The sequence below is a fragment of the Ambystoma mexicanum genome, chromosome 1p, assembly GCF_040938575.1.
Source record: "Ambystoma mexicanum isolate Mex_15411 chromosome 1p, UKY_AmexF1_1, whole genome shotgun sequence".
Taxonomy (NCBI): domain Eukaryota; kingdom Metazoa; phylum Chordata; class Amphibia; order Caudata; family Ambystomatidae; genus Ambystoma; species Ambystoma mexicanum.
The window spans coordinates 61,431,060-61,458,089 of NC_090921.1; the positions used below are offsets into that span (position 1 = coordinate 61,431,060).

Sequence of the window (27,030 nt, forward strand, 5' to 3'; positions counted from 1 at the left end):
TCCCGGTGATCAGGTGTCATTGGATAGTTGCCAGCGCCTCGGGATATACTATTATGCTTAATATGTAAAGTTGTATAATCTTTGTTGTAAAACTTGCTTTTTCAGAGACCAGTTTCATTCCATGACTTTGCTGCCCGCTTTTCTGAAGAAGAGTGGAAGCTTTTACGCGAATGGCAGACAGAACTTTACAAGAGTGTGATGAACAAAATTCAGCAAGCCGTGACTTCTTTGGGTGAGGTTACATAGTTTTTGCTTGGGAGATTTGCATGCAATAACTACTGTGATTCCTTTTTGCAAGCCTAAGACATTTTTTTTTTGGGTTTAGTGTCTAAGTGTGTGGCTTTCAAGTCTTGTCTTTGATATTGGATCAGTAGCACTCGTGGTCATGCACCAACAATACACCTCACCCATTCCTGTTTTCCTATAGTCAGAAGACGATAAAAAGCAGCTGTAAAGCTATATGAGCAGAAAGGAGAACCACTAAAATAATATCTATATGTAACTCAAACATTGTGCATATACAACATGGATGTTCTGGGTCTGTCTTGGTACTTCTCTATTAGCTGAAATCTCTGTGTCCAGCAGTGCACCTTGTGAGAAACCTGAGGGTATTCTCCCAATTAGAGCCAGATAATCCCTTGTTCAGATGGCCAGGAAAGGGCTGGCGCTCTCAGTTCCCAACCCTGGGGGTGGATGAGCGGGGGAGCATCACCTGGGCAGGAGAACCCGGGGTTATGCTTGGGGGAATGCCCCTGGTGAGACGCAGTATAACACCAAGGGAGAAGACGAGGAGGACAAAGTCCCTGAGGTTTTTGTAGGCTGTTTCAGATCAACCGTCCTTCACCTGATGAATCTCCCTTATCAACAAGCCAACAACCCCTCTAGCTATGGTAAACCCATTAGGAACCCAAACCCCATTACCGTGGGAAACTACATCTCCCAGGATCCCTGTTTTCCTGTTGCTTACCTGAGTACTCCAAGTCATTCTTCTCCCTGTCCCTCTGATTATTATTTCACAAATTCCCAGTCTGCCTATTCGTTTCACAAACTTTACAAATATCACCTTTCCAAATTCATCAAAACCCCCCCCCTTTTCCAACACAAACACTTAGACAACGGACTAACACCAGAGCCGTTTACCCGACATGTCCCAATACAAGGGTCAGGCAGAGTCAGGCAATTGACAATAACTACACCCACCTGATGGCCCTTGCCCTTCCCTACTGGGGTAAAAGGCACAGCACAAGAGCGCACTGGGAGTAAGGAAAACCACATGAGTAAACAGTTATTCCAGGATGGCAGTTCAAAAGGAGGAGAAAGGCGGCGAGAACTGAAAGGACGACAAGGAGGGAAGTTGCTACCGTGGTACCGTCATTTACTCCAGAGACAAGAAATGCCAAGTGGTTCATCACAGCCGTTGAGTCGGAGGGAGAACCGATAGTAAACCGAACTGTGTTGAGCGAAGGTTGCAAACAGCAACAAGATATGAATTGAAAGAACTCATGAACAAAGAACGTATGTGTTACTGAACTTTTAAAGCACCAGGAAAAGACCAGCTGCAGGGAGATGCGGTGCCACGTGGGCCCTCATTCTGGCTGGTCCCCTTTTGTTGAAATGACCATTGCCTAGGAGAGCACGATGTAAGAGGTCAGAGTGGTCATACAAGGGTCGAGTGAAAATCCCTTGTACAGTCGAAAGTCTTTGACACGTTGTGGATAGCAAGGGAACTGTGTTTGTGGTAAATGTGAACCCGACTGAGGGATGCCTACGAATTAGGGTGACCAGTAACACACCCGAGAACATTGTATTCATCGACTTGTGTGAAGCCTGACTGGGAGCTGAGACACAGACTTAGATAAGAAAAGAACCTAAGGGGTCTAGTGAACTGTGGCAAGTGTGAACCCAATGGAGGGATGCCGAAAGAAAGCAAGGGAAAAGAACTGCGCTTTTCTGATCAGATGATAGCCATTCTAACAAAGTTCATGATTTAATGTGAACCCAATGGAAGGATAGCAAGGGAAAAGCAAAGAGAAGTGAATTCTGAATTTGTGATGAAGCAAAGTGAACTGTTTATCTGGCCAATGTTAACCCGGTTGAGGGATGCCCGCAAGCTGGGGTGAAGCATAATTACGCCTGTGAACATTGTGCTGAAAAGAGTGAACCCGGCTGAGGGATGTCCACAGTGAAAAGTTGTTTAAAAAGACATTGAGACTCGTGAAAACTGCAGATGAAAATATTTTGAGTAAAAGGCTGTAGTGAACCCGACAGAAGGAGGCTAACATTCAAGAAGGATTGGAGCCCGGTTGAGGGAGATCCAGGGGTGAAGAGTCATCACCCAACGAAAAAGATTACAGAAAGGAACTTTTGTTTTGTTAATTTTGACACATCAGGTCCTCGCAGGCAAGAGACTTTATATGAAAGAGACTTGGTCACCGAAGGTCCTGATATCGCTGAAAAGAACTGTAAGCTTGTGCTGGAGAAGCCCAGTTATGTATTGTGCTCAGGTGTCCCGCCTTGTCCCGTGTTAAAAAAGTGGGGAAGGGAGACCCAGCAATACCATCATGACTTATCATTTTGGGAACACTTCTTTCTTTTCTGGTGAACATTATCCCACACTATTTTGTAACTTGGCGGTAAAGAATGGCAGAAGGTTTTTTGTTAGTATAGGCCCTTTTTATTTGACCAGACGCCACTAGGACTGCCTTATTATTATTTGATGGTCGTAGCTTGCACCCATCTTAGATTTAGGTTTAGATCAGGTGTTTTTCTCACCCATTTATACAGTTTAATAAACACCCTTGAACTGTGATCACTTGTATCTGTCTTTACTGTTGCCGCCATGTGTTCCTTACAACCTCTAAAAAATCTGAATTCTATGGCACTGTCTCTTTGGCTTTTGATGCCACACTCCGGCCATACTGCACCTTTTCTTGATGATTGCACTGATGATGTATTTCTGATGTATAATTTCTTCTACATGCAGGGCCTCTGATTGCCACGTCAGTCTTTGCACTAAGGCCTGAAACGGAAGATCCATTGCCTGCTCATCCTCCATACCCTGAAACAAGATACTGCGTTAAAGGTTCACAAAGTAAGTGAACAGTGCAATCATGCATGTCCCAAACCTGAGCAAAATGTTTACTGCTGTGCTCTGAACAGATTTGATTTTGATTTATTGCACATTTGTTAGGAGCCTATACAACAAGATGGTGCTTCCAGGCGCCACAAGGCAAAGTGGGGAGGGAACAGGGGAGAAATATTAATGGCAACAGAAAACAGTAAATAAATATTTGTGGTCCTACTAGGCCTTGTGACATTCAGACGTGCAAGTGCTGCGAAGGAAGTGCAAGAGATGAGGGAGTAAGAGGTGGGGGGGGCAGGGTGTGGGCAAGTGCTGGTGAGAGCCGGGGAGGGAAGTGGTTCGGGCGTCAGAGGAGGAGGCCGCTGGCTGAGTGCTAGGGTGGAGGAATCCCAAGGGTGGGATTCACAGCTGCCAGACAGGGTGCCCACAGGGGCAGTACTGGGGGAGGGGGTGCTGGTGTCCACTGGGCAGGGGCCTGGCAACCTGTGAAAATCATGAAGTTCCAGGCCGCCAGTCTCGGTGGCAGTGGAGTGGTTAGCAGGGAAGGGGAAGAGAGAAAGAGGCAGTGAAAGGCAGAGTTTTGAGAAGTTGCTGGAAATTAAGGAGGTCCGGTTTCAGTCTGAGAGGGGAAGGGATGTTGTTCCAAAGATAGACACCAGCTGAAGAGAGAGAGACCTGCCACCCACTCTCTGCTTGGAGAAGCATTTGACCAGCAAAGAGTTGGAGTTAGAGGAGGGGAGGTCTCTAGCAGGGAGATATTTAGGGAGTGAAAGTTGGAGATAGCGTGGTCCCAGGATCCAGAATGCCTTGTGGATGATGCAGAGGGTCTTGAGTTTGATCCTCGCGTCCACCGGGAGCCAGTGGAGAGATCTTAGTGTTAGAGGGATTCAGTCCCTGGGCTTGAGACCAAGGATAAGTCTTGCAGCCCTATTCTGGATTAGATGAGGGGTTCGTAGAGAGGAAAGGGGGAGATTGAGGAAGAGGCTGTTGCAGTAGTCCAGCCTAGAGAGGACCAGAGCTTTGAACACATTGAGCTTCTGGTGAAAGGTGAGGAAAGGGCGAATGCCTCTATGGGGGTAAAGCTGAAAGTGGGCATTCTTGGCAAGGTCCAAGATGTGAGGGGTGAAGGAGAGAGAGGAGTCCAATTTGACCCTAAGGGTTTTGGGCTCACGAGATGGTGAGGGTTATGTTCTGTTATGTTATAACATTTATATAGCGCCAAACCCCTCAGGCATCTAAGCGCTCATTAGGGGTAAGAGGGCACAAAGAAGGGAGCCAGAGCGTGAGAGGGAAACAGGGGTCAGGTGTCCCAATAAGAAGGACCTCTGTCTTTCTGGCATTATGACAGAGATCATTATCTGCAAACCATGACTGGATATCGGAAAAGGCAATCAGGAATGAGAGAGGAGGAAGAGGAGGTAGTAGAGGGAAGTTTGAAGGAGAGCTGGGTGTCATACGCGTAACACTTGACATGAAGAGATAAGGTGTACAACAGGGGCAAGCTAGATATTTAACAGCCATTGCAAAATGAATGGAGCCCTGCGGGACGTCGCAGGTAGAGAGTGAATTGGTGGAGGAGAAAGGGCCCACCTGCAGCTGGGAGGGGCAGTTAGTGAGGAAAGGGGATAGCCAATCCAGTTCCTGATATGTGATGCCGAGGGTATCATGAAGCCGTTTTATGAGTAATGAATGGTTGACCATGTTAAAGGCAGAGGAGAGAAGGAGGAGAAAGAGAGCAGCAGGAGAGTTGGAGTCAAGATTTCTGAGCATGTCTTCAGTTATTCAGGAGAGCAGTTTCCGTGCCCCTGGATGCCCGGAATCTAGATTGATGGTCATGGAGGCAACCCGTGAGTTCAGTATGAAGGATCAGTTGGGGCAGGTGGTGGTGGAGATAGGGCAATAGTTAGCCGGGCAGGAAGGGTCACAGACGGCTTTTTTTAGCAGAGGATGCACACAGGAGGGGTGCAGGGGTGGATACTCCCATCGGTGGTGGAGGAAAGGTTAGAGGAGAGGAAGGAGGAGAGGTAGAAGGAGAAGGGAGGATGTTAATGAGAGAGGGCAGGCACCGGTCAATGAGGAGAAGAGTAGGTTGAGAACCTTGGCCCATGATAGTGCCATTTTGGTAGACATTAATGATGTACCTGTATGCCAAGAGTACTTGTTACGCTCACCTGGCTCCCACAGGGGCGTCGGTCAGACCCGGACGGCTGCGGTCTCCACCAATGTGATGCGTAGTGCAGAGATGACTGACTGGACTGGCCCTCCGAATCTTGTCTGCTTGACCCGTAGAAGTATTCTCCTGCAAGTGGAGGGATGGATTTAGCCACCCGTGGATTCAAGTGATGGCACCCCCCACAGTCCTCCCCACTTATCACTACGAAGTGCCCTTTCAGCAATCTCACCTTATACTCTTGAAAGATGAGCTCTCCATCCTGCATGGATTGCAGGGGTGCATTGATGCCAGTTACTTCACTGGTTTGAAGGCGTGGGAGAGTTCCGGAGAGTATTGACTCTGAGGTTCCTGGCTAGGACCAGTAAGTATCAAGTTCATAGAGTTCAATATGTCCAATGTTCACTCTTGTTCCCCCCTTTCCTTCCTTGTCTTGCAGCTGAGTTTGTGAGAAGATGCTCTCGTGGTAGCTGGTGGCGCTCAGGTAAGAGAATGTATTACCCGACGCTGTCCGGTATATGTTGCACGTGTTTAACGTGTTGTTTTCTCTCTCTTTGCAGGTGCGGCACATGAAGATGTGGAGAGTTATAGAATAATGCCTCCGGTGGTAAATCAGGTAAGTCTATGGTGATAAGAGTTATATTTTCTGGTTTTCTCAGCTCATCTTGTTGTTTTCTTTTGTCCCCCAGGTGCCGGAGTTCGGCGAAGAAATGATGGAGGCAGCGCCGAATCGGAAGATGCTGCAAGGACTGGTGAGTATGGCGCGGCGCTGCAGCTGGAGATGCGACGCGTACTGAAATGATGTTCTTTCCAGGTCCGGAGGCGAGATGGATCCAGAATCAGGTGAGGAATTCGAAAATAGTTTGTTTTCTAACCTTGTCCTTTTCTTTTCTCTTGTTTTTAGGAGCTCCAGATTCGAGGTGGGCGTGGCAGAAGACTGGATGCTGGCTGCAGGCACGGTGAGCGTTACGCTGCTGGATGCAGAATAACGCGAAGCGTGTGCTGCTGTTCGGGCGTGGTTTGAATAGCCTCCAAAGTTGTTCCAGGTAAGAAGTTCCCCAGAACCACGCCCGAGTAAAAAATAGTCCCTGTAATAAAATAGACCCATCCAGGCCTCACGTTGGCTTGGACTCACTTGCAGCATGGTCTGCCTCAGGTAAGTAAAGTCTATGAGCCTGGCGCCTAAGGCGCCAGAACTGAACCCAAACAGCCCCAGCCGGGGCTGTTGGGGTTTTAATAAGTGTCTGGATGCCTGCTCCCGGAGCTGATGGGCTTGGTCCTGATGCCCGGGGGTAGGCATCATGACAGCACTGCCCCCCCCCCGAAGGCCCCTCCTAAAGTTGTTCTTCCCCTTGGCCCTGGTTTGTCTGGGAAGTCCCAATGGAATCTCTACACCAACTGAGGTGCATGAACGTGGTCACTAGGCTCCCATGACCTTTCTTGTGGTCCGTAGCCCTTCCAATCGATTAAATAAAAAAGTTTTGATTTAACCATCTTGGAGTCCAGGATATTTATTACCTCGAATTCAGGTTCTCCGTCTATCAAAATGGGTTCGGGTTGTTTGGTTAATCTTGTTCCTGGTTGAACTGGTTTTAAAAGTGAAACATGAAAGACAGGATGAATTCGCATATTAGAGGGTAATTCCAATTTGACGGCCACCGGGTTGATAATGGCCTTAATGGTGTAAGGTCCCAAATATCTAGGGTTAACAGTCTAAGTTCCCTTCAGTGGTATGTGTTTTGTAGCCAGCCAAACTTGATCCTCAATCTGGTATTGTGGAGTTTCACTTCTTTGTTGATCAGCATTTTTCTTATATTTCTCTTTTGCTTGTTTCAAATGTTCTGTTGCCTCCTTAAAGGCTTGTGTAATAGTAGAGTGCAAATGGCTAACTGTGGGCATTTCTAAGTGCTGAGGCGAATCTAGTTCTGAGGTTCGGGGGTGATGTCCATATATGGTATAAAAGGGGCTTTGTCTGGTTCCAGAATGTACTGAGTTATTGTATGCATACTCGGAAATCCATAACATATCTTTCCAATTACTTTCGGTCTGGTGTAGCATGCAATGTATGTACTGCTCAAGGGTCTGGTTGGTCCTCTCCGTCTGACCATCGGTCTGGGGATGGTGACTGGTTGATAGCCTCACATCGATTTGCGCCAATTGAAAACATTTCTTCCAAAATTGTGAAATGAATTGACTACCTCGGTCAGAGACCAATACGGAAGGAAATCTGTGTATTCGAACAATGTTCTCAAGGAACTCCTTGGCCAGAATTGAAGCAGAAGGTAATCCCTTTAAAGGAATAAAGTGGGCCATCTTGGAAAAAAGATCCACAATAACTAGAATGGTGTTAAATCCATTACATGGAGGTAGATCTGTAATAAAGTCTAAAGATAAGGTGTGCCATGGTGTAGGTGGAACATCCAAAGGTTGTTAAAGGCCAGCTGTTTTTTTCTTTTGACTTTTGTTTTGGGCGCAAATGCCACAAGACATCACAAATGACTTTACGTCTTTTCGCCAGGTGGGCCACTAGAATTGTCTCTTAATTTTAGCTTCAGTTTTTGCGATATCTGGATGCCCTTCCATCAGGGTGTCATGATAATTGGAGATGACTAGTTCTTGTAGTTCCTTGTGTGGTAGAAATAGTCGCCCTTCATAATAAGGTAGGTCATTGATGACTGAGTAGTCCGGGCCTTTCTTTACCCAGTCCTGCAGGGCTGTTGTATCGAAGAGTTGTTGGATTTTTACATGCCAAGAATTCTTTGTTCTGAAATTATAGGCACTGGTTCCGGGTTCACATATGCTTCTCCCATCCCTATTCGGGATAAGGTATCTGCCTTGCCGTTTTTACAGCATGGTCGATAAGTGATCACGAAATCGAACTCGGCAAAGAACAATTCCAATCGAAGTTGGCGGGATGATTGGGCTTTGGCTGTTTTTAAATACTGCAAGTTCCGGTGATCGGTGATTACAGTGGTGGTATGCCTGGCACTGAGAAGATAATGCCGCCAATCCTTGAAGGTGGATTTAATGGCTTATAACTCTTTATCGGTAACCGCATAGTTTAACTCAGGTGCCGAGAACTTTCTGGACCAAAATGCTACTGGGTGAAGTTGACCGGTTTCGGGATCCTTCTGGGACAGGACAGCTCCCATGGCTAAACTGGATGCATCAGTTTCACCTATGTATGGAAGTTCAGGGCGGGGATGCTTTAAGACAGGTGCAGAAGTGAATTTTGCTTTCAGCTCTTGAAAGGCCTTTTCAGCCTCTTCGGTCCACAAGAAGCGTTTGTTTTTTCGCAAAAGTGCTGTGATGGGATATACAACATGTGAGAAATCTGGAATGAATCTGCGGTAGAAATTAGCAAATCCGAGCATGCTTTGTACCCCTTTAACTGAACTGGGTGATGGCCACTTGAGAATTGCGTCCACCTTTCGCGAGTCCATTCGGACTCCTTTTGGAGTCAGGTTAAATCCAAGGAATTCAACTTCCGTAGTATGAAAAACTCATTTTTCCAATTTTGCATATAACTTGTGCTGGCGTAGTTTCTCAAGGACTGCACGCACATGCTTAACATGGTCTGATTCTGAGGAGGAGTACACTAGAATATCGTCTATGTATACGACAACACAGACGTCAATGAGTTCACGAAGGACATCGTTCATAAAATACTGGAAGGCTGCTGGTGCATTGCACAACCCGAAGGGCATCACCTGATATTCGAATAATCCGTACTTGGTGCGAAAGGCAGTCTTCCATCCGTCGCCTTTCTTTACACGTACCAGATGATATGCCCCTCGGAGATCCAGTTTAGTGTAGATGCAAGCATCCTTTACTTGGTCTAGTAATTCAGGGATCAGAGGCAATGGGTATCGGTTCTTCACCGTAATTGATTTAATGCGCGGTAGTCTATGCATGTTCTGAGGTCACCTTCCTTTTTAGGCACGAAGAACAAAGCTGAGGATGCAGGGGACTTGGGTGGACGAATAAAGCCATTAGTAAGGTATTGGTCCAAGTATTGTCGTAGGTGAAGGTTTTCGGGTTCCGTAAGGGCATAGATCCTACTGCATTGGGGTTTTGCACCGTGTATGAGGTCGATTTGACAATCGTATGATCTTTGAGGTGGTAAGGTGTTTGCCTGTTCTTTTTGAAAAACATCTTGGAATTCTTGATATTCCTGAGGTAACTGCGCGACTGGGCTAGCAACTGTGGCCAGGCCTTTGTTCAAGGTTTCTTCTGGGTAACAGGTCTGTGCACAATCCGGGAAGGTTATTCTCTTCTCTTGCCAATCAATACTAGGATTATGTGTTTCCAACCAAGGTATCCCCAGTATTATTTGGAACTGCGGGGCTTTGATTAAATCAAACACAATAGTCTCTTGATGCCCATCTTGGCCCAAAAGTGTCATCTCTGTGGTGGAATGAGTTACAGGCCCAGAGGCGATTTCAGTTCCATCAACTGTGGTGATCACATCTGAAGAGGTTCTTTTGCAGAAAGGTAGATTCATCCTAGAAGCCAATTCGTGGTCCATATAGTTCCCTACGGCCCCGCTGTCAATGTATGCCCTTACTGCGTGCATACGTGATGGCTGCCTTGGATCAATAAGGACCATTGGTATGATTAGGTGCGAGGTCTGAGTGTCCTTCTTCAAGCCGGCAAGCGGACCTCTACGCTTTTCGGGCGTGGTCGTTTCCCGAATCAGGTTCTGTTTGATTTCTATCAGCGACTCTGACTATTTTCTTGGATGGTTTTATAGGGCAATCCCGTAGAAAATGTCCTGAGGCCCCACAGTATAGACAAAATTGCATCTGCCGTCTCCTTTCTCTTTCCTTTTGAGTTAATGGTCCCTTAACCCCCCCGATCTGCACAGGTTCTGCTGCATCTGTTCCTTTGGGGGTGACGTTGGGTTTAACCAATACCCAATTCTCGAATTTAGCTTGGTCAGCCTTTCTATTCTGAAGCCGATGGTCTAACTGGACCACTAAGTCTATATATTCTGCGCAATCCTGAGGTGGGTTCACAACTTGGGCCAAAACATCTTTAAGTTCTCCCCGAAGTCCACGATGAAATAGTGTAATTAGTTTTACCTCTGGACATCTGATTTGTACCACCAGCCTATTAAAGGTTGCGATATAGGGTAACAGATCCTGGTTACCTTGTTGTAGGGATAAAAGTTCGTTATCCAGGGCCTGTCCCTAGGAATGTCTAGCGAATAGTCTTTCCATGCTCATTTGAAAACCCTGAAAGTCCAGAAGAAGAGGGTCATCCTGATTGACTAATGTAATCGACCAATCAGCAGCACTGCCACTCAAGTATGATAATACAAAAGCTACTTTGGCTTGGTCATTCGGAAAAGCTCCAGGTCTGCATAGAAAGTGCAAGCGACATTGGTTCATAAACACGGCAAACCTTTTTGGGTCCCCAGCAAAGCGTTCAGGTGGAGCTAAAGGAATAGCCCCTGGTAAAACCACTTGCGCCGGATTGCTTGATGAAACAGGAGTTGGATTCCCCCCGAGTCCTGGTAAAGGTGTTTGCCCTGCTTGGTTTTGCAGCAGCTGCCTAGCCAGATCGTCAGTGCGCTCCTTCGAAACAATCAGTTCTCTCCTGAGGGCATTAGTCTATTGGCGAGCGGAATGCACTTCCACCCTAAGTTCCCCCAGTAATGTGGCCAGTTGGTCGGTTTCCAAGGTTTCCATAACGCCCGGGTGGGGATTTGTAGAGAGGCTTTGCGTTCTGTTACTCTCACCTGGCTCCCACAGGCGCGTCGGTCGGACCCGGATGGCTGCGGTCTCCACCAATGTGATGCGTAGTGCAGAGATGACTGACTGGACTGGCCCTCCGAATCTTGTCTGCTTGACCCATAGAAGTATTCTCCTGCAAGTGGAGAGATGGATTTAGCCACCCGTGGATTCAAGTGATGGAACCCCTGTTAGGGAGAATTCTCTGTTTAGGCTGAATTTCCTAACCTAGTAAGTCCCCCAGCAGCTTTGCTGGATTTTTGGGGTTTATTTTCTTCTCCTGCCAAGAGTGGGACTCTTTTACCCTCACTCTTGGACATGATTGGAGTGTATTCCTGTGACTTGTAATGTGCTCATGGGCTTTGGGGTATTTTTCCCCATAGGCTATCATTGGTTTTTGTATGTGTGTTACACAGCACCCTCAGTGCAGTAACACAGGGGTGTCATAGTGACCCCCAAACATAGACTCCATACCCTGGGACTGACTGCTGTCTCCCTGGGCACATAAAGTCAGTAGTCTTAAATTGTGAACAGAACCAGTACAAACCATCATACTGTGGAAGTACTGGTAGGGGCAATTAGATTGCCCCTGGGTCTGTTTGTCGAGGGGGTACTGTCCCGTCCCCCCTCGCCGAGTTTCTGGCTGGTGGCAGTGGATACCACGGAAATATTCCACCGGAATATTTCCCAATGGGATTTCCCATTGATTTTAATGCACCACTTTTTGGTGCAATGTTAAAGATACCGCCGGTTTATTTATTTAATATTAATTCACCGGTTGGGATTTTTTGCCAGAACTCGCCGCCAAAATGGCGTCTGGGTTCACTTCAGTAACCCTGAACCCGCGGGTTCTGCACAGAAGCCCTCCAAAGTGGTGCCACTGTGTCTGGGTCTACAGGATGTGTGGGAGGGGGATTTAGACACCCTGGACTGAGTTGACTTGGCAACTCAAGTCGCACTCTTGTGTGATTGGCCCAGTGGTGAGCCCCCCGGCTCACCACTTAGCATGTTTGAGTGACAGCTAGGACTGGTGAATGGGGGTTTGCTGCATAAAAGCAGGGCTTTGGGGACTGGAACTTCAGAAGTCGCCACAGGACCTAAGAAGCCGAAGAGGGAGAAGCTGAGCCGACCTGCCACGACGACACCACCGGTAGAGCCCTGCGGAACCGTCTCACCACTTCCCAACGACAGAGGAGATCTCCAGTCCGGAGAGTCTTCTTCCCTTGACTGGTGGGGACAACCAGTTTTTGCCTTCTTTTCGCCTCCCTGGAGCATCTCGTGGCCGCCTTGCCTGTGTCAAGCACCCCGGCAACCGGAATACCACTTTTTACCTCTACCGCGAAAGAGGGGTAACATCCTTTTAACCGGAAAACCCCATGGCTGGTTTCTTCCCTGGTAGTGCAACGACCTTCAGCCTTCCTCCACGTCGAGATCTCCTCTTCCTCTGGACGACGCCGCGACTTGCACCCACTGCCAGGAACAACTGCCACCGCTTGAGGATCCTTTCCATTTTGAAGGTACTGTGTTCCGCCCGGCTTCCCTTGCCACCGATTGTACGGGGTAGATTTAGCCCTCGGCTCTCGAACCTGGGTTAGCCTGGGACACCCTAACTAAACTTTTCTAAGCTTAACCAAACTTTTCTACTCACCTGTAAAGACTTTGGAGACTTTGGAGACTTTGGGACATTGTGTGATCTTGGGCATATTTGGCCTGGCTCTCCCTAAAGTGGGCCTGGCACTGAACTTCCTTGCTCCTCAATAGACTGCCTTCTCTAATACGTACTGTGGTTCTCTGAAAAGTGTTTTGCTATATTGCTTTCTTAATTCTGCCTTTCCCTCCCTTTTTAAACAATTTGTTGGAGTGCCATCTAACGTTAAGCGCTCACCTCTGTCTGGAAATAAGTGGTGTTAACTAAGACTTGTCCAACAAATAACTAGGGATGTACTTATAGTAATTAGGACTGTGTTTTGAATTTACTTACCTTTTTCTGTGCTAGTGTAATTTTACAAGTGTGTCTTTTAAATAAATAATTATATACTTTTACACAAGCTCTGGTCAGTGTTTGCTTGTGCTACTGTGCCTCTGTACCTATTCTGTATGCTCTGTATACTGCCTAACTCTTCTTGAGGGAAGTCTGACTGCTCAGCCACAGCTACCAAGTGAATCTGTGTGGTACAGACTGCTACCAAGTGGGTTTACTGCCAAACACCTGTAGTCTTAAATCTTTTGCAGTGGTCCCAGAGGGAACTGCACAGGTTTCTGCCTAACAACCCCCAATAGTCCTCCCCACTTATCACTCCGAAGTACCCTTTCAGCAATCTCACCTTATACTCTTGAAAGATGAGCTCTCCATCCAGCGTGGGTTTCAAGGGCGTGTTGATGCCAGTTACTTCACTGGTTTGAAGGCGTGGGAGAGTTCCGGAGAGTATTGACTCTGAGGTTCCTGGCTAGGACCAGTAAGTATCAAGTTCATAGAGTTCAATATGTCCGATGTTCACTCTTGATCCCCCCCTTCCTTCCTTGTCTTGCAGCTGAGTTCGTGAGGAGATGCTCTCGTGGTAGCTGGTGGCGCTCAGGTAAGAGTCTGTATTACCCGACGCTGTCCGGTAAATGTTGCATGTGGAAAACGTGTTTTTTCTCTCTCTTTGCAGGTGCGGCACATGAAGATGTGGAGAGTTATAGTATAATGCCTCCGGTGGTAAATCGGGTAAGTCTATGGTGATAAGAGTTATATTTGTTGGTTTTCTTGGCTCACCTTGTTGTTTTCTTTTGTCCCCGAGGTGCCGGAGTTCGGCGAAGAAATGATGGAGGCAGCGCCGAATCGGAAGATGCTGCAAGGACTGGTGAGTATGGCGCGGCGCTGCATCTGGAGATGCGACGCGTACTGAAATGATGTTCTTTCCAGGTCCGGAGGCGAGATGGATCCGGAATCAGGTGATGAATTCGAAAAGTTAGTTTCCTAACCTTGTCCTTTTCTTTCCTCTTGTTTTTAGGAGCTCCAGATTCAAGGCGGGCGTGGCAGAAGACTGGATGCTGGCTGCAGGCACGGCGAGCATTACGCTGCTGGCTGCAGAATAACGCGAAGCATGTGCTACTGTTCGGGCATGGTTTAAATAGCGTCCAAAGTAGTTCCAGGTAAGAAGTTCCCCAGAACCACGCCCAAGTAAAAAATAGTCCCTGTAATAAAATAGTCCCCCTCACGTTGGCTTGGACTCACTTGCAGCATGGTCTGCATCAGGTAAGTAAAGCCTATGAGCCTGGCACCTAAGGCGCCAGGACTGATTCCTATGATGAGCCGGGGCTGTTGGGGTTTTAATAAGTGTCTGGATGCCTGCTCCCGGTGCTGATGGGCTTGGTCCTGATGCCCGGGGGTAGGCATCATGACAGTACTTCCCATCTAGTGCCACCATTAATGGGTGAAGAGGAGAAAGGGGAGAGAGTGGAGACCAGGTGGGGAGTCAATAGGTCAGGGAAAGGCACAGAAAAGTGGATGTCGGTAATAGTCTGCCTGGAAGTAGCATAGATGTAGGTGTCAGCAATAGGTATGCCTGGATTAGAGGACAGGAGAGCTTTTTAAAGCTTTTTTAACCAGGCTTCTGGAGAGAGGTAGCAGTTAGAGTAGATGGGGAGATGGAGGGTGCCATGGAGAGGGGCGAGGGGAAGGGAGAGAGACAGATAAAAGGCAGCCCAGCAGCCAAGCAGGCATAGATGAAGGTGCTCAAACAAGATATGCAGAGGGTAGCAGAATTGTTTAGGTACCCAGAGTGGGTGAGCAACAGAAAGCAGTCAATGCGCAGGTTTAAAGTCACATCTAGATTCAACTTCTCAGCAAGCATTAAAATGCTGCAGAAAACGGTATGTGTCTATGCACCCAGTGTCTAAGACCCAGCAAGATTCAGGATACAGGTGGTACATAGACTAAGAGGTAAAAAAGGGCTTCAAAAGATCATTCCAAAAGGTGAGAGAAGTGCACCAGTTGAACACAGCAGTACATAGATTAAAAAACACCTACCATTGAGAGTCAAGCACACAAGTAGAAAGGCATCATTATAACAGGGCATCAACTAACAGATAGAACTCATTGCACAAGCTGCAGGGAAGTAGTGCCGCTTTGCTTTCCGGCACGTCTGTGGGGCAGCTTAAGTCAGGCAGAGTAAGCAGATAAGAGGATGCAATTACAGAGGCGCTAGGAGCGGAGGAACAGTCTGAATGTTAGTCTGGTGCAGCAGCGCTTGGTATGAGTAGACCAGTGCCCCTTTGGAAGTGGGGGACAGCAGGCAACAGATGCTGCAGCAACAGAGCAGGTAGGAAGAGGCTGCTTACCTGGTGCTGCTGTGGCGAAGATCTTTGTAGGCGAGGCAGACATCATTCATGCATGTATAGCATCTATGTTCAAACAGCCGTGTGAGGTGCAGAGTGTGTGATTATGTTCTGCATTAAGTTCCATTATTTGAAACAATGCATGAGGTAAAACTTAACATTTTGGCAAATTAGGCCTCCAAAATGAAGAGATGGTTTAATATGTCACTGAAAGATCCTTAGAATGCCATGTTAAGGGAGGAATAGCAGGTTGGACGCTTCGTCATTCTGTCCGTCTCTACTTGAGGTTGGTTGTGGGTAAGCCTGGATCTAATCATTTGTCTGAATTCTGAATCGTTTGAATTGTCATGCAATATAATAAAAGGCCAGATATATATTTGTCTCATGCATTCATGCGCAGTAGATACCGCCCCTTCACGTTTTGTCACCACTAGAGGGAGCTGTCACCTTAGGAAATGTAATAGGCCAGCTGTACATTTGTCCGATGCAGTCATGCGCAGCCTCTTGTCACCTCTAGAGGGAGCTGTTGGTGAAAACCTAAAAAAATGTTTTTTCTATTAACATGAATTACAATCATTTACAACCAGAAATAACATACAGCATGTTCTATGTCAAGACTGGAGACAAGCATTGTTAGGCAGAATCCCGTGCAGTTCCCTTAGGGAGCACTACACCAGATTAGGACTACAGGTGAGAGCAATAAATCCCCTTTGGTATCAGTCTGTACCACAAAGATTTAGTTGGTAGCTGTGGCTGAGCAGTCAGACTTATCTCAAGAGGGAGATGAGCAGTATTCAGGGTTTACACAATAGGCCTACAGTACTATGGCACAAGGAAACACTGACCAAAGCTTTGTATTAAAAAGTATATATATATTTATTTTATACACTTCTAAGCTATCACAAGTATCAAGCAAGTTATATTAAATCAAGAGAAAAATATACACACTCCCTATATAAATTGTAGACCAAGTGATCCAGAGTGAAAACTGCGCAAAACGGCACAGTTACAACTACACACAAGGGATCCTATAGAAATTTCTCACAAGGGAGGGAAAACACAAGTTATCTAGAAATAGGTTCTTATACACCCTAGTAACACTTCCCATCAGTTGTGAACAAGTTCAGCAAGACAGTACATCAGAATAGGCAATACTTCAAATGAAAACGGAGCAAAATAGCATTTCAAAATGATTATGCAGTGAGAAGGAAAGGGTAGTTATAAGATAGGGTTGCACCACACAGTTCGAATGGAGAATCAATCTCAAGAAAGCAGGTCTAACAAATATGACCAGAGTCAGTAGGCTTGTGCCAGGTTAATGGTACAGGGCAAGGGCCCAGGAGCAAAATGTTCTTGTAGCTGCAGTCAAGTCTTTGGTTAATGATAGGAAAAGGATTTAAAACACCTTTAGCGCTACCGCAAAGAAAGGGCGGCCTGGTGGAAAAATGTACCTTAAAAGGGAAGAGGTGGCTCCTGCGGTGGCGGTTGTTCCTGGTAGTTCCTGCAGTTCGGGTGATCCAGCAGAGAAAGAGAGGCTCTCGTCATGGAGAAAGTTTCGAGGTACTGCACTACTCAGGGATGACACCAGCCGCGGTGCTGCCAAACGAAGTTTAAAAGGTACGCTCCTTTTAATCGCGGTCCGGGTCGATAGCTGCTTGGCTATCCGGTCTCCAAGTGCAGGGCACTGGCGATTCGACCACAGCAGGTTCGGGAAGGCGATTGGCAAACTGGTTGGCCTCACTAGCTCAAGGGAAGAAGGCTCTTTCGGATGAAGATCTCCTCTCGTCGTGTGGAGAAAAGTGGTGAGACGCTGCGCAGGGCTTCACCGGTGGTGGTAGTCGTTGCAGGTGTCTTTGGCTTCTCTCCTCTTCAGTTCCGTAGTTCCAGTTGCAACATCTTGCTCTTCCAGTCCTCAGGACCCTGCTTTTATGCAGAAAGAGACCCATTCATACAGCCTAGCTGTCACTCACACAGTGGAGTGGACTTCTTGGCGGGAGACCATCCAGCCTATCATGGTAGAGTGCGACCTGAGTTGCTGCGGCAACTCTGTCCAGGGGTCCTACTCCCCCTCCCACACAATGGGCCCACCCCAGACTCAGTGGCGCCGGAAGGAGGGATTCTGGGAAGAAGCCCGCCACACAGACGAACAAAGGATCCCCGACCTGGGTTAGGATCGTAGAGAAAGACACGAGAAAGAAGTTATATTAAAGTTCTGGAAAATAAAACCTACCACAGCAAAGTTAATATTAAAATGCACCGGCGGTATGTTAGAGGCTGTCAGAAATATTGGTAGCCTCGAACAATGGAAAAATCCCATAGGGAAATATTTGCAGTCGAATATTTATGGTAGTAACCGCTGCCACCAGCCAGAAACTTTAGAGAGCGGGACTTTAAGGTATCCCCTCAAAAATGAACATAGGGGAAAAACTATTAACCCCTTCCAGTACTTTCATAGTAAGATGGGTTGTACTGGTTAAGTTCCTAAAAATCGACTAGTAAAGTCACTGGGGACTTTACATGCCCTGGGAGACAGTTGTCGGTCCCAGGGTATGGAGTCTATGTTTGGGTGTCGCTACAACATCCCTGTGTCACGGCACTGAGGGTGCGGTGTAACACATGTGAATAAAGATGGTTCCTATGGGGGCATTAAACACAACAATAGCCTAGAACACACTTAGGCATTCTTGCTAAGTGTGGGAAAAAGAAACAAACCCTTCAAATCCAGCAAAGCTGCTTGGGGACTCTATAGGTAAGGGAAATTAGCCATAGTATGAGAATTCTCCCTAAAAAGCATTATGCTTCAACTTCTTTTATTCACTCTTCAGCAGTTTCAACAACAAAACATGAGAAAACTGAAAAGGTGTTGAAAGCAGGCGTCCCCAAACAGCACGATCCTCCCCGCAATGAGAGACAATGAAGGACTCTCCCAAAATGGGAATAAGGCCAAGACAGAGTGCGGGTGAGCGTAAATGGGAGTTTATCAATCAGAATTGGGCATGCAAAGAACTCTGCAAACTCCGAGAGCGCTCTGTCTGACAATAGCAAAGACAGGCGTATATATTTACAAAAAACGTCATCAAAACCTACATACTATAGGGGGCACAAGTTCATTGGGATTGGGTGGCGACGACTACCTATAGGTGCTGCTGCAGCGTGGTTGGTCTTGGCTGAAGGACGTCACTGGTCACCCTCGTGGGTTGGGCTGGGCCTGGCAGGTCGGCTTGAGTTCATCCGGGCGGTGTTGGTGTGCCAATGCTGCCTGTGGCAGAGATGAATGCCTTTTCTGACTTACTTGCCCTCGGCCATGCACACCGCAGTCATTCAGTCATTTACAGTGTTATTCTCTTTAGTAAATCTTCCAATAGGTTATTTTATAGGTTAATGCAACACAGGAGGAATGCACCTTGTGAGGGGTCTGGAGGTAATATATCGAGGCCTGGTTACCCGTGTCCTGTTGACCGGGGCCATAGGTCGAGGGGCTAAGCTTTGGGGCCAGGGACGGGCGGTACAGGTCTTCCTGTCTTGTTAGAAGTTGTTATGGATGTTCCGCTGCGTGTTGTCAAAGTGTTGGGTGTCCTGATTGCACAGGGCCATAAGTCTAAGATGGTCCGGTGGGTTGTGGGGTTTACGAGGGGGCGCTTGAGTTTAGACAAAGGTTTACTGCTGGGTTGTAAATAATGCAGGTGGCTGGCCGCGGCCTTGGGTGCTGCAGTGGGGGCTACAAATCTTTGAAGTGGCTCCAGTCTAGTCGGGGGAGGTGGGGTAGCGCAGAGCGGGCTTCTGTTCTCATGTCTTGGCAGCCTTCGCAGGGTGGGAGGGGGAATGGCCTTGTGCGCATTCACAAAGGTATCTCCCTCGTGTGTTGCCGAATGTAGGTAAAGACATCACAAACATTTAAACACTTTCTATAATACTTATTCAAAATCACTTTAAAACATGCGTTTAACTTCGCTGGATGTGTCTCGATTATACCCAGTCCGAGCACCATATTTGTATATTATGTTCTAGCAGTTACAGTATTTTAGTTACATGCATATACATTCGCAGTAAATGAGGTAGTAGTTGGGTCGGTGGAGTACATGGAAAACGACCCGCCACTGTACGTGACGGTGGTGGCACATAAGAGGCTTAGACATACACACATGATAAGTGCATTCTCGCGCATCCTTTACATGAGTTCATAGTATAGTTGCATTTGCTTTCTCGTGTACTCTAGCAGCATTAGCGTGGTTATGGCACAAAACCATGGGAGGTAGGTTGCCCAGTGATCCATGCAACAAACAGATCCCTGGAGCGTTCCTTTATTATTAACATCCACCTGTAATGGTGTGAGCTCGCCATTGCTTATATCATGGGAGCATGCTCTCTCATTTTAATACATTCTACAGGCGTTTGTAATATAGGAGATTTTGTAGAAGAAAGCATACTTTGCAAGAGGTCTTGACATTAATATATACATATATATAAAGACTGTCTGCCATCAGATGACCATTTTACCGTTCTTCTCATTGTTCAGGCCTGCTGGCCGGGTCATGCTGATAGTGATAGTACACTGCGGGAGGTGAACTGTTACAATGTTAGCGTATTGCGCTAGCTCATGTCCGTCTTGTTCGTGGGAACGTGCTCGCAGCGGATCTGCCAGGGTGCTGCGGCAACAGGGATGTGACTCTCCAAGGGTGGGGGCCGCGCTACAGTGCGCTGAGCTCACACCATCTTTACCGGGCAAAAAATGGTTTTCGGGCCTAGCTAAATTTGTGTGGCAATCAATACGTGTGGGCACTCGGTACGTGTGGGCAATGTCTCCAGCGGGTGAGCCCTCCACCACCTGGGCCCGGGTGGCATGAGGGAACGCCCGATGAGCCATAGCCCTCACCTGGGGAGGAAACGCAGACAAGAGGGGTCTCCTGGACCAGTCCTCCCCTACATTTCCCCCCTTTCGTTACTTAAGTAACGAATTCTTTAAATCCTCTATCCTCCTACATTCTGCTTCGTCCATCACTGCCTCATTCCATGCAGGAGTTCCTTTGATAGGCATCCATGCTCTGCACACCCCCCTTAAGCTCTCACCTCTCCTGGCGTACTCATCTGGAGTACACGTGAGATATATACACCCACCATCTCCCTCCAAATCTACCCAAACTTCCTCGTACCATTCTAGTATGCGGGGCTCTTTGATGGTGGTGTGCCACAGCTTATCTACAATATCCTTGTCGTGGTACATGGGCACCAGTTGGTACCTGGGTGTGTTGTCTACCCCTGTTTGTACTTGTGCTTCTTGCATCGTTTTTATTGTACCGTGTGAGTTGCCCATTGTCACCATCATCATTGCACCATTTGGTACTGCGTTAGCACAGACTCGAAGACCCACCTGGCACAGGCAGAAAATCAAAAGGAGGAACACCACAGCTGGCATCAAAAATTTCACAGTTGTTCCAAGCCATGAGGGGACCCAAGAAAAGATGTTATCGAACCATGTACTATCTTCTGCTCCGCCTTCCATCTTCATTTTTTCTCCTAGGTTGTGGACTGCTTCGATCACATGGGACAGGGAGCCGTTCTCTGCGTCTTCAGAAGGTACGAAAGTGCAGCAGGCACTTCCTATTTTTCGGCAAACACCGCCGTCCATCGCAGTCAACAGGTCCAGGACATACCTGTTTTGCATGGTCATCAGTCGCAAGGCTCTTAGTTCGACCTTTATTATGTTAAAACCTTCTTCAGTGTCGTTTGCCAGCTGAATTAGTTCCCAACGGGTTATCTGGAGCCATTTTGCGTTAGCCCTTGCTTGAACACTTGATACGAGCGAGGCAAAAAATGTTTCTGCTGAGCGGAATAATCGATATTTGTCTGGGATCTGAGCCAATAGTTCTGATGACGCCTTTGATATGTAGTTTGATGCTCGTCTGTTGCGGGTCAGCACCTCTCCCTCGCTTCCAGAAGACAGGACATAAATTTGTGACTCTGAAGTTGGTTGAGCCACACTTTGCTGCATCCGCTCCTGTGTCCTTTTGCTCCCATCGATGTGGCTTTCGGGTATCACCATTAGGGCTGAGTGCAGAGTGGCCATTGAGCAGCTGCCACTCCATGACGGGGGGAGGTGTAGGTATGCCTGGTTGCCGCATACCCAGTACGTGTCCATAAGGGCCGCAGTCCCTTTTCTTAGATCTGGGATGGTGAGGGTCTTGTTACAGTTCTTGTTTGTTCCCATGGGGGTTCTCCCTTCTCCTTTAAAACACAGTTCATAGTCTATTTCACTCTGCAGCTTGAAAGGCTTTTCGATGGGTGTAACCCAAGTTAATTTTGAAATGTGTTCCCTCCATACGGGTGTGCACGTTTCTTCTATCCATTGCAATTTCTCCGGTGCCACACCCCTCAGTGCTTCAGCTTTACACATTACTTCTTCGTTCTTCCACTTGTTATCAGAAAAAAGTGTCCCTTCAATTACAAAAAAAGGTTCTTCCAGACATACAACCCCTGACGGTTTTGGGTAGCACGTTTTCTCGTTCTGCAGCATTTGAAAAGTCACTTCATGTGCCTGGAAGGTGTTCTTAATTCTGCATAACGTGAGATGAAGGAGACATTGGGCATCTACAATTGGCAACTCTTTGGGTAACAGAACTTTGGGTGTACCTGATGCGTGAGGGATGAGGGAGCAAACATAACAGCTCTCGTTTGTTGTTTGTTTAGCTGTGGCACTCATGTCTGCATACCACTTATTTGTTTGGTGGGGGTGTCGTGGGTCTTCCATCTTATCTAGACCTAGCCCATAGTACTCATCATACTTCCTCCTCCCTGCTTCCCTCCTCTTCCGTCTGTTGTTCTTATTCCTCATATACTTCCCAATTCCCTGGGCAAGGGACAAACTAGACCCCCCTTTCTCATTCCCGCCCCCCTTCACCCAGTCATCATATAATATTTCATGTGTTGCTTTCATTCTTTGATTGTCTATGGCCATGGGGGCAGGTTGGCTGGTGGGGGTGTTATACAACCAGGATATGGCAGAGGGGTTTCGGTCGTTTAAGCTGTGAGCATTGTAATTAGACATCTCAGGTGGGGACAGTGTGTTATTTTGTCTTTTCCCCTTTGGGCCTCCATCTTGTGAGATGACAACATTGGATGGCGTAGTATAGTAGCCCCACACAAGTTTATTTCCGTCCCATACCAAGAAATCACCTTCCCTTGTATTGGCATTGACACTTGCAGTTGTATTGGCCCCAATAGTTGTGTTGTTCCCTCCCCCCTCGTTCATCTCGATAGAGATGAACGCTATGAACCAGTATGTAACCAGACCAAACATTAACGTAAAAAACAATATAATGCACGCAGATAGTCCACATTCATACGAATATATGCATTTCACAGTTAACCACTCTCTAATTCTAGTAAATCTATCCGTTGCAGGCTGCCCGTTAGATGCCATGGAAGCTCCTGTTTTAAGATATAAAAGTGCATTAAGTGCATGCATGTAAACATTTTGCTAGCACCATCAGTGCCAATATATACTTGACGGGGAATGGAAGCGGGTGGGGATATGGGGATGGGTATCCACAGACCAGGGTTTATACAGGCCATAATTTGGTCATTTCATTAAGTATATACAAACCAACAAGTCCAGTACCAACACACACACACACAAATTCGTATTCAGACATTCTGCTCAGTTGCACCGTTTGCTGTTGTCTGTGCCTCCTCATCTACCTCCTCTTGTACGTTGCTATATGCCTTTCGGACGTCGGTCAAGTGCACCCAGTACCTCAAGCCTTTGACCTTTACTGCCGTGGGCGTGCAAAATATTACTTCGTATGGGCCATGGAATCGTGGTGCATTCCACCGACGCACAAAGCTTCTGACATAAATCCAGTCGCCTGGCATAAGCTGTAGCTGTTGCCCTGGCTCCGTGACAGCGCCTGTTACATTTCCCTCTTCTCTAGTGAAGGGTGGGCACAGTTGCTTTGATATCGCGCGCGCTGCCCTTGTCAATTTCCTTAAGTAATCTGTGAACTCATCTCCTAATATCGCGGCGCTTCTGTGAGCGTCTGAGTGTTCACGCAGTGGCGAGTGTGCTGTGTTCATCCGTCTCCCAGTCACGATCTCGTGCGGGGACAAATGGTGGTCTTTGCTTGGCTGATTTCGTAGTTCAAATAGCGCAAGGGGTAGGCAGTAAATCCAATTCTTCTTTAATGAGAAGCATAGTTTTGATAACCTGCCCTTCAACAGTCCGTTCATCTTTTCCACTACGCCATTACTTTGAGGATGATAAATTGAACATAATTTATGTTTTATTCCCAATAATGTAGTGACTTCCTTAAAAAGCTTATTCACAAAATGAGTGCCGTTGTCTGAGCGAATCACGTCACAAATTCCCCAGCGCGGGAACACTTCCCTTACTAGGAACTTGGCGGCGCTCTTGGCATCAGGTCGTGCGCAAGGTCCTGCTTCCACCCACCTTGAAAATGGGCACACAACCACGATCATGTATCGTGCGCCATTACACCTTTCCCCCATGTCTGCGTAATCTATATGCAGTTCCGTGAATGGGCCAATGGGTTTAGGAATTGTTCCCCGGAGAGTGCGTAATGTCATTCCTGAATTGTATATTTGGCATGTTGTACATTCCATTGCCAATCGAGACACATGCTCCTGGAGACAGGGCACAAACCATTCTTCCTGTATTTCTGCTGCGATGTGCTGTTTGGTGTTATGTGCAGGGAAGTGTAGTTGTTGAAATGCAATCTCTAATAGCTGTATTGGCATTACCACTTTCCCCGAGTTATTTTGCCGCCACAGCAGGTCTGTTCCTGACTTGCTGCACCCTCGCTTTGTCCACAATAATTTTTCCTCTGCACTGGATCCTTCCTGCAATTCTATTATTTGTGGTATGGGCATCATATTATATCCCTCTGGGGGCTCTTCGTTTGTCTTGTCCTTAAGCATGTATTCACCTGTGTCATTTTTCTGAAAATAGGAAGCCTCCTTGGCGGCAGCGTCCGCTGCCGCGTTCCCTAAAGACACAACATCTGTGTTGGATGTATGTGCTTGGCACTTTACTATTGCTACTGCTGTAGGGTTTTGCAGGGCCTCAATTAACTCCTTCAACAATTCTGCATGCTGTACTGGTGTTCCGTCTGCCCGCCTAAATCCCCTACGCCCCCATCTTGCTAGGCCTCCATGTACTGTAGTTGTCATGTAAGCTGAGTCTGTGTATATTGTCACTGCACAACCCTTTGCTGCATGTAGTGCTTCTATGAGCGCAATCAGTTCTGCTGCCTGTGCGGAGTAATGTGATGGGAGGCGATATTGTACCAGTGTTTCATACTCACCGTCTTCTAATCTCACTACTGCCATGCCAACGTGTTTTTCTCCCGTGTCCACGTCAATTGATGCGGACCCATCCACAAAATACACTTCCCCCTCGCTTAGAGCGTTCTCACACACCACTGTGTCCTCCCCTCTCTCTCCTGTGTAGGTTGCGCAATCGTGGTTCTGCATGTCTTCCAGTGTGCACGCTTCGGTAATGAATGTGGCGGGGTTCACTGTCTTGCATCTCACTATATGGATGTTGGCACTGGACAATATAATCTCGTAGGCGGTCGCCCGCTGTGTGGTCAGTGTGCTTTTTGATCACTCGAGTATTGCAAATAATGAATGTTCCACAAACAATGTCACAGGGCAACCCATTACTATTGTGGCACTTTTTTCAATCGCGAACGCGGCTGCAGCGAGTGATTGCTCGCACGCGAAATGGCCCTGCATCACGGCATCTAAAGTACCACTATAGTAAGCCAGTGGCTTGTGTCCTAAGGACGTTTTTTGAGTCAGCACTGCTGTCATGAGAGTTTCTTTGCAGTGTGAGAATAGGTAAAATTCGCGTCCATAATCAGGGTTTGCGAGTACTGGGGCGCTTGAAATTAAATCTTTTAATGTTTGGAAAGAGGAGCTCATCTCTTCCGTCCATTCTATCTTCCTGTTCTCCTGTTGGGCCACCTTTAATGCATGTAATAGGGGCCTGGTGTATGCCGCATAATCTAGTATCCATGCTCGGCAGTAATTGCACATTCCCAGGAATTTTTGCATGTCTTTTACTGTTGTGGGTTCTCCTACTGATCTTATGGCTTCTACTCTGTCTGGTATTATTCTTTTCCCATCTCTTGAAATCAGCTGTCCCAGGTACAGGACCTCTGTCAAACAGTACTGTAGCTTTCCCTTGTCCACTTTGTACCCTTTGTTGGCCAGCAAAGTCAATAATGTTATGGAATCTGTTCTGCATTTCTCTTCGTTTTGCGCGCAGACTAGTAAATCGTCTACGTACTGAATAATGGTGCTCTCAACTGATAGGTTTCCTAGGTCTTCATGTAATACACGGTTGAATATGCTCGGGCTCTCGCAGTATCCCTGTGGTAATCTGCAATGTTCGTATCTTTTACCCCCCAGTGTGAAGGCGGTGAGGTATCTACTCTCTTCAGCCAGGGATATAGAGAAAAATGCGTTCTTCAAGTCTACTACTGTGAAATGTGATGCCTCTTTCGGGATGCTGCATAGAATTGATGCAGGGTTCGGGACTAGAGGGAACTCCTTCTGAATTACATCATTGAGGGGGCGTAAGTCCTGTATCATCCTCCAAGACCCCCCTTTTGCTTTTTTGATTGGATAAATACAGGTGTTACATGGGGAGCTTGAAGGCACTATTATCCCTTGTGCTAGTAGGGCATTTATTGTTTCTTTTATCCCTTCTTCAGCTTCACGAGACAAAGGATACTGTTTAACTCGCGGTAAAATTGCTCCTTGCTTTAGTTTTATTACCACAGGTTGTACTCCATGCAACAGTCCCACATCATGGGGGCCTGTTGTCCATAAGTTGTTTGGTACGAGCCTCATGTCGTCATCAAAAAATGACGGTGGTGCTCCCACCACTGTCATCAATTGGACGGGGGTCTCCCTTGCTTGTATTAAAATATCACAGGGCATCGCTATTTCCATTACTATCTCACCATCCCCGTCCGTGTCTGAAAAGAGATCCTCATCTGTTACCTCTCGTAGGGCGATGTTGGCGTTTGTGCACAGCACTGTGCGCCACTCACACCCTTCCTCGTCCACTCCAATCACAGCGATCCTTTTTGCTGACACTTGTACAGCGTGCAAGTCTAATGATACCACTGATCCCGGTGCTGTGTTGGGACACACTATGGGGCGGAAGAGGAACTCCGCCGGGATCCTCCAGTCCATGCCTCCTAGCTCGGGAATTATGAGGGCCAGAGTCTTTAGCCCTTTGATAAACATTTCCTCGTTTTGTGGCAGCCCTCGTATTTCCTGTGTGGTTGTGTAGGCTTGCACTACCAACATCGCACGCAAGGGGCATATCCCGGGTGTAGAACACACTATCCCTCTCTCGGTGAATGATATGGTCATGTTAAGTTTGCTTAGGAGATCCCTCCCTAATAAATTTATGGGTGAATGCTCATAATACAGTAAGGGTGCCTTTACAGTTTTACCCCCCACCATTATATCCAAAGCTTCTGTGTAAGGAACTTCAATTACAGCCCCAGAGAACCCCTGCGTCTCTAACTTCCTGTTAGATAACGGGAATCGGCCCTCTCTGACACATGATTTCTCCGCTCCCGAATCAACCATGAATATAAACTGCTTGTCTCCTATCTGCGCGCCTACCAATGGTTCCTCTGCTGCATTGTAGGTGGTGGATAGAACTGGACACGCAAGTGTTCTCTGTG

At 47.2% G+C, this 27,030-nt stretch overlaps 1 protein-coding gene across 1 annotated transcript in view; it reads left to right on the forward strand.

Moving 5' to 3' along the window:
* The window catches only part of LOC138566103 (zinc finger protein 436-like), a 153,757-nt gene that overhangs the window by 68,811 nt on the left and 57,916 nt on the right, over positions 1-27,030 (forward strand). The window contains exons 2-3 of the mRNA XM_069643109.1: positions 106-232; positions 2,984-3,091. Coding sequence (XP_069499210.1) covers positions 106-232; positions 2,984-3,091 — 235 coding nt within the window. The remainder of the gene's footprint in view (positions 1-105; positions 233-2,983; positions 3,092-27,030) is intronic.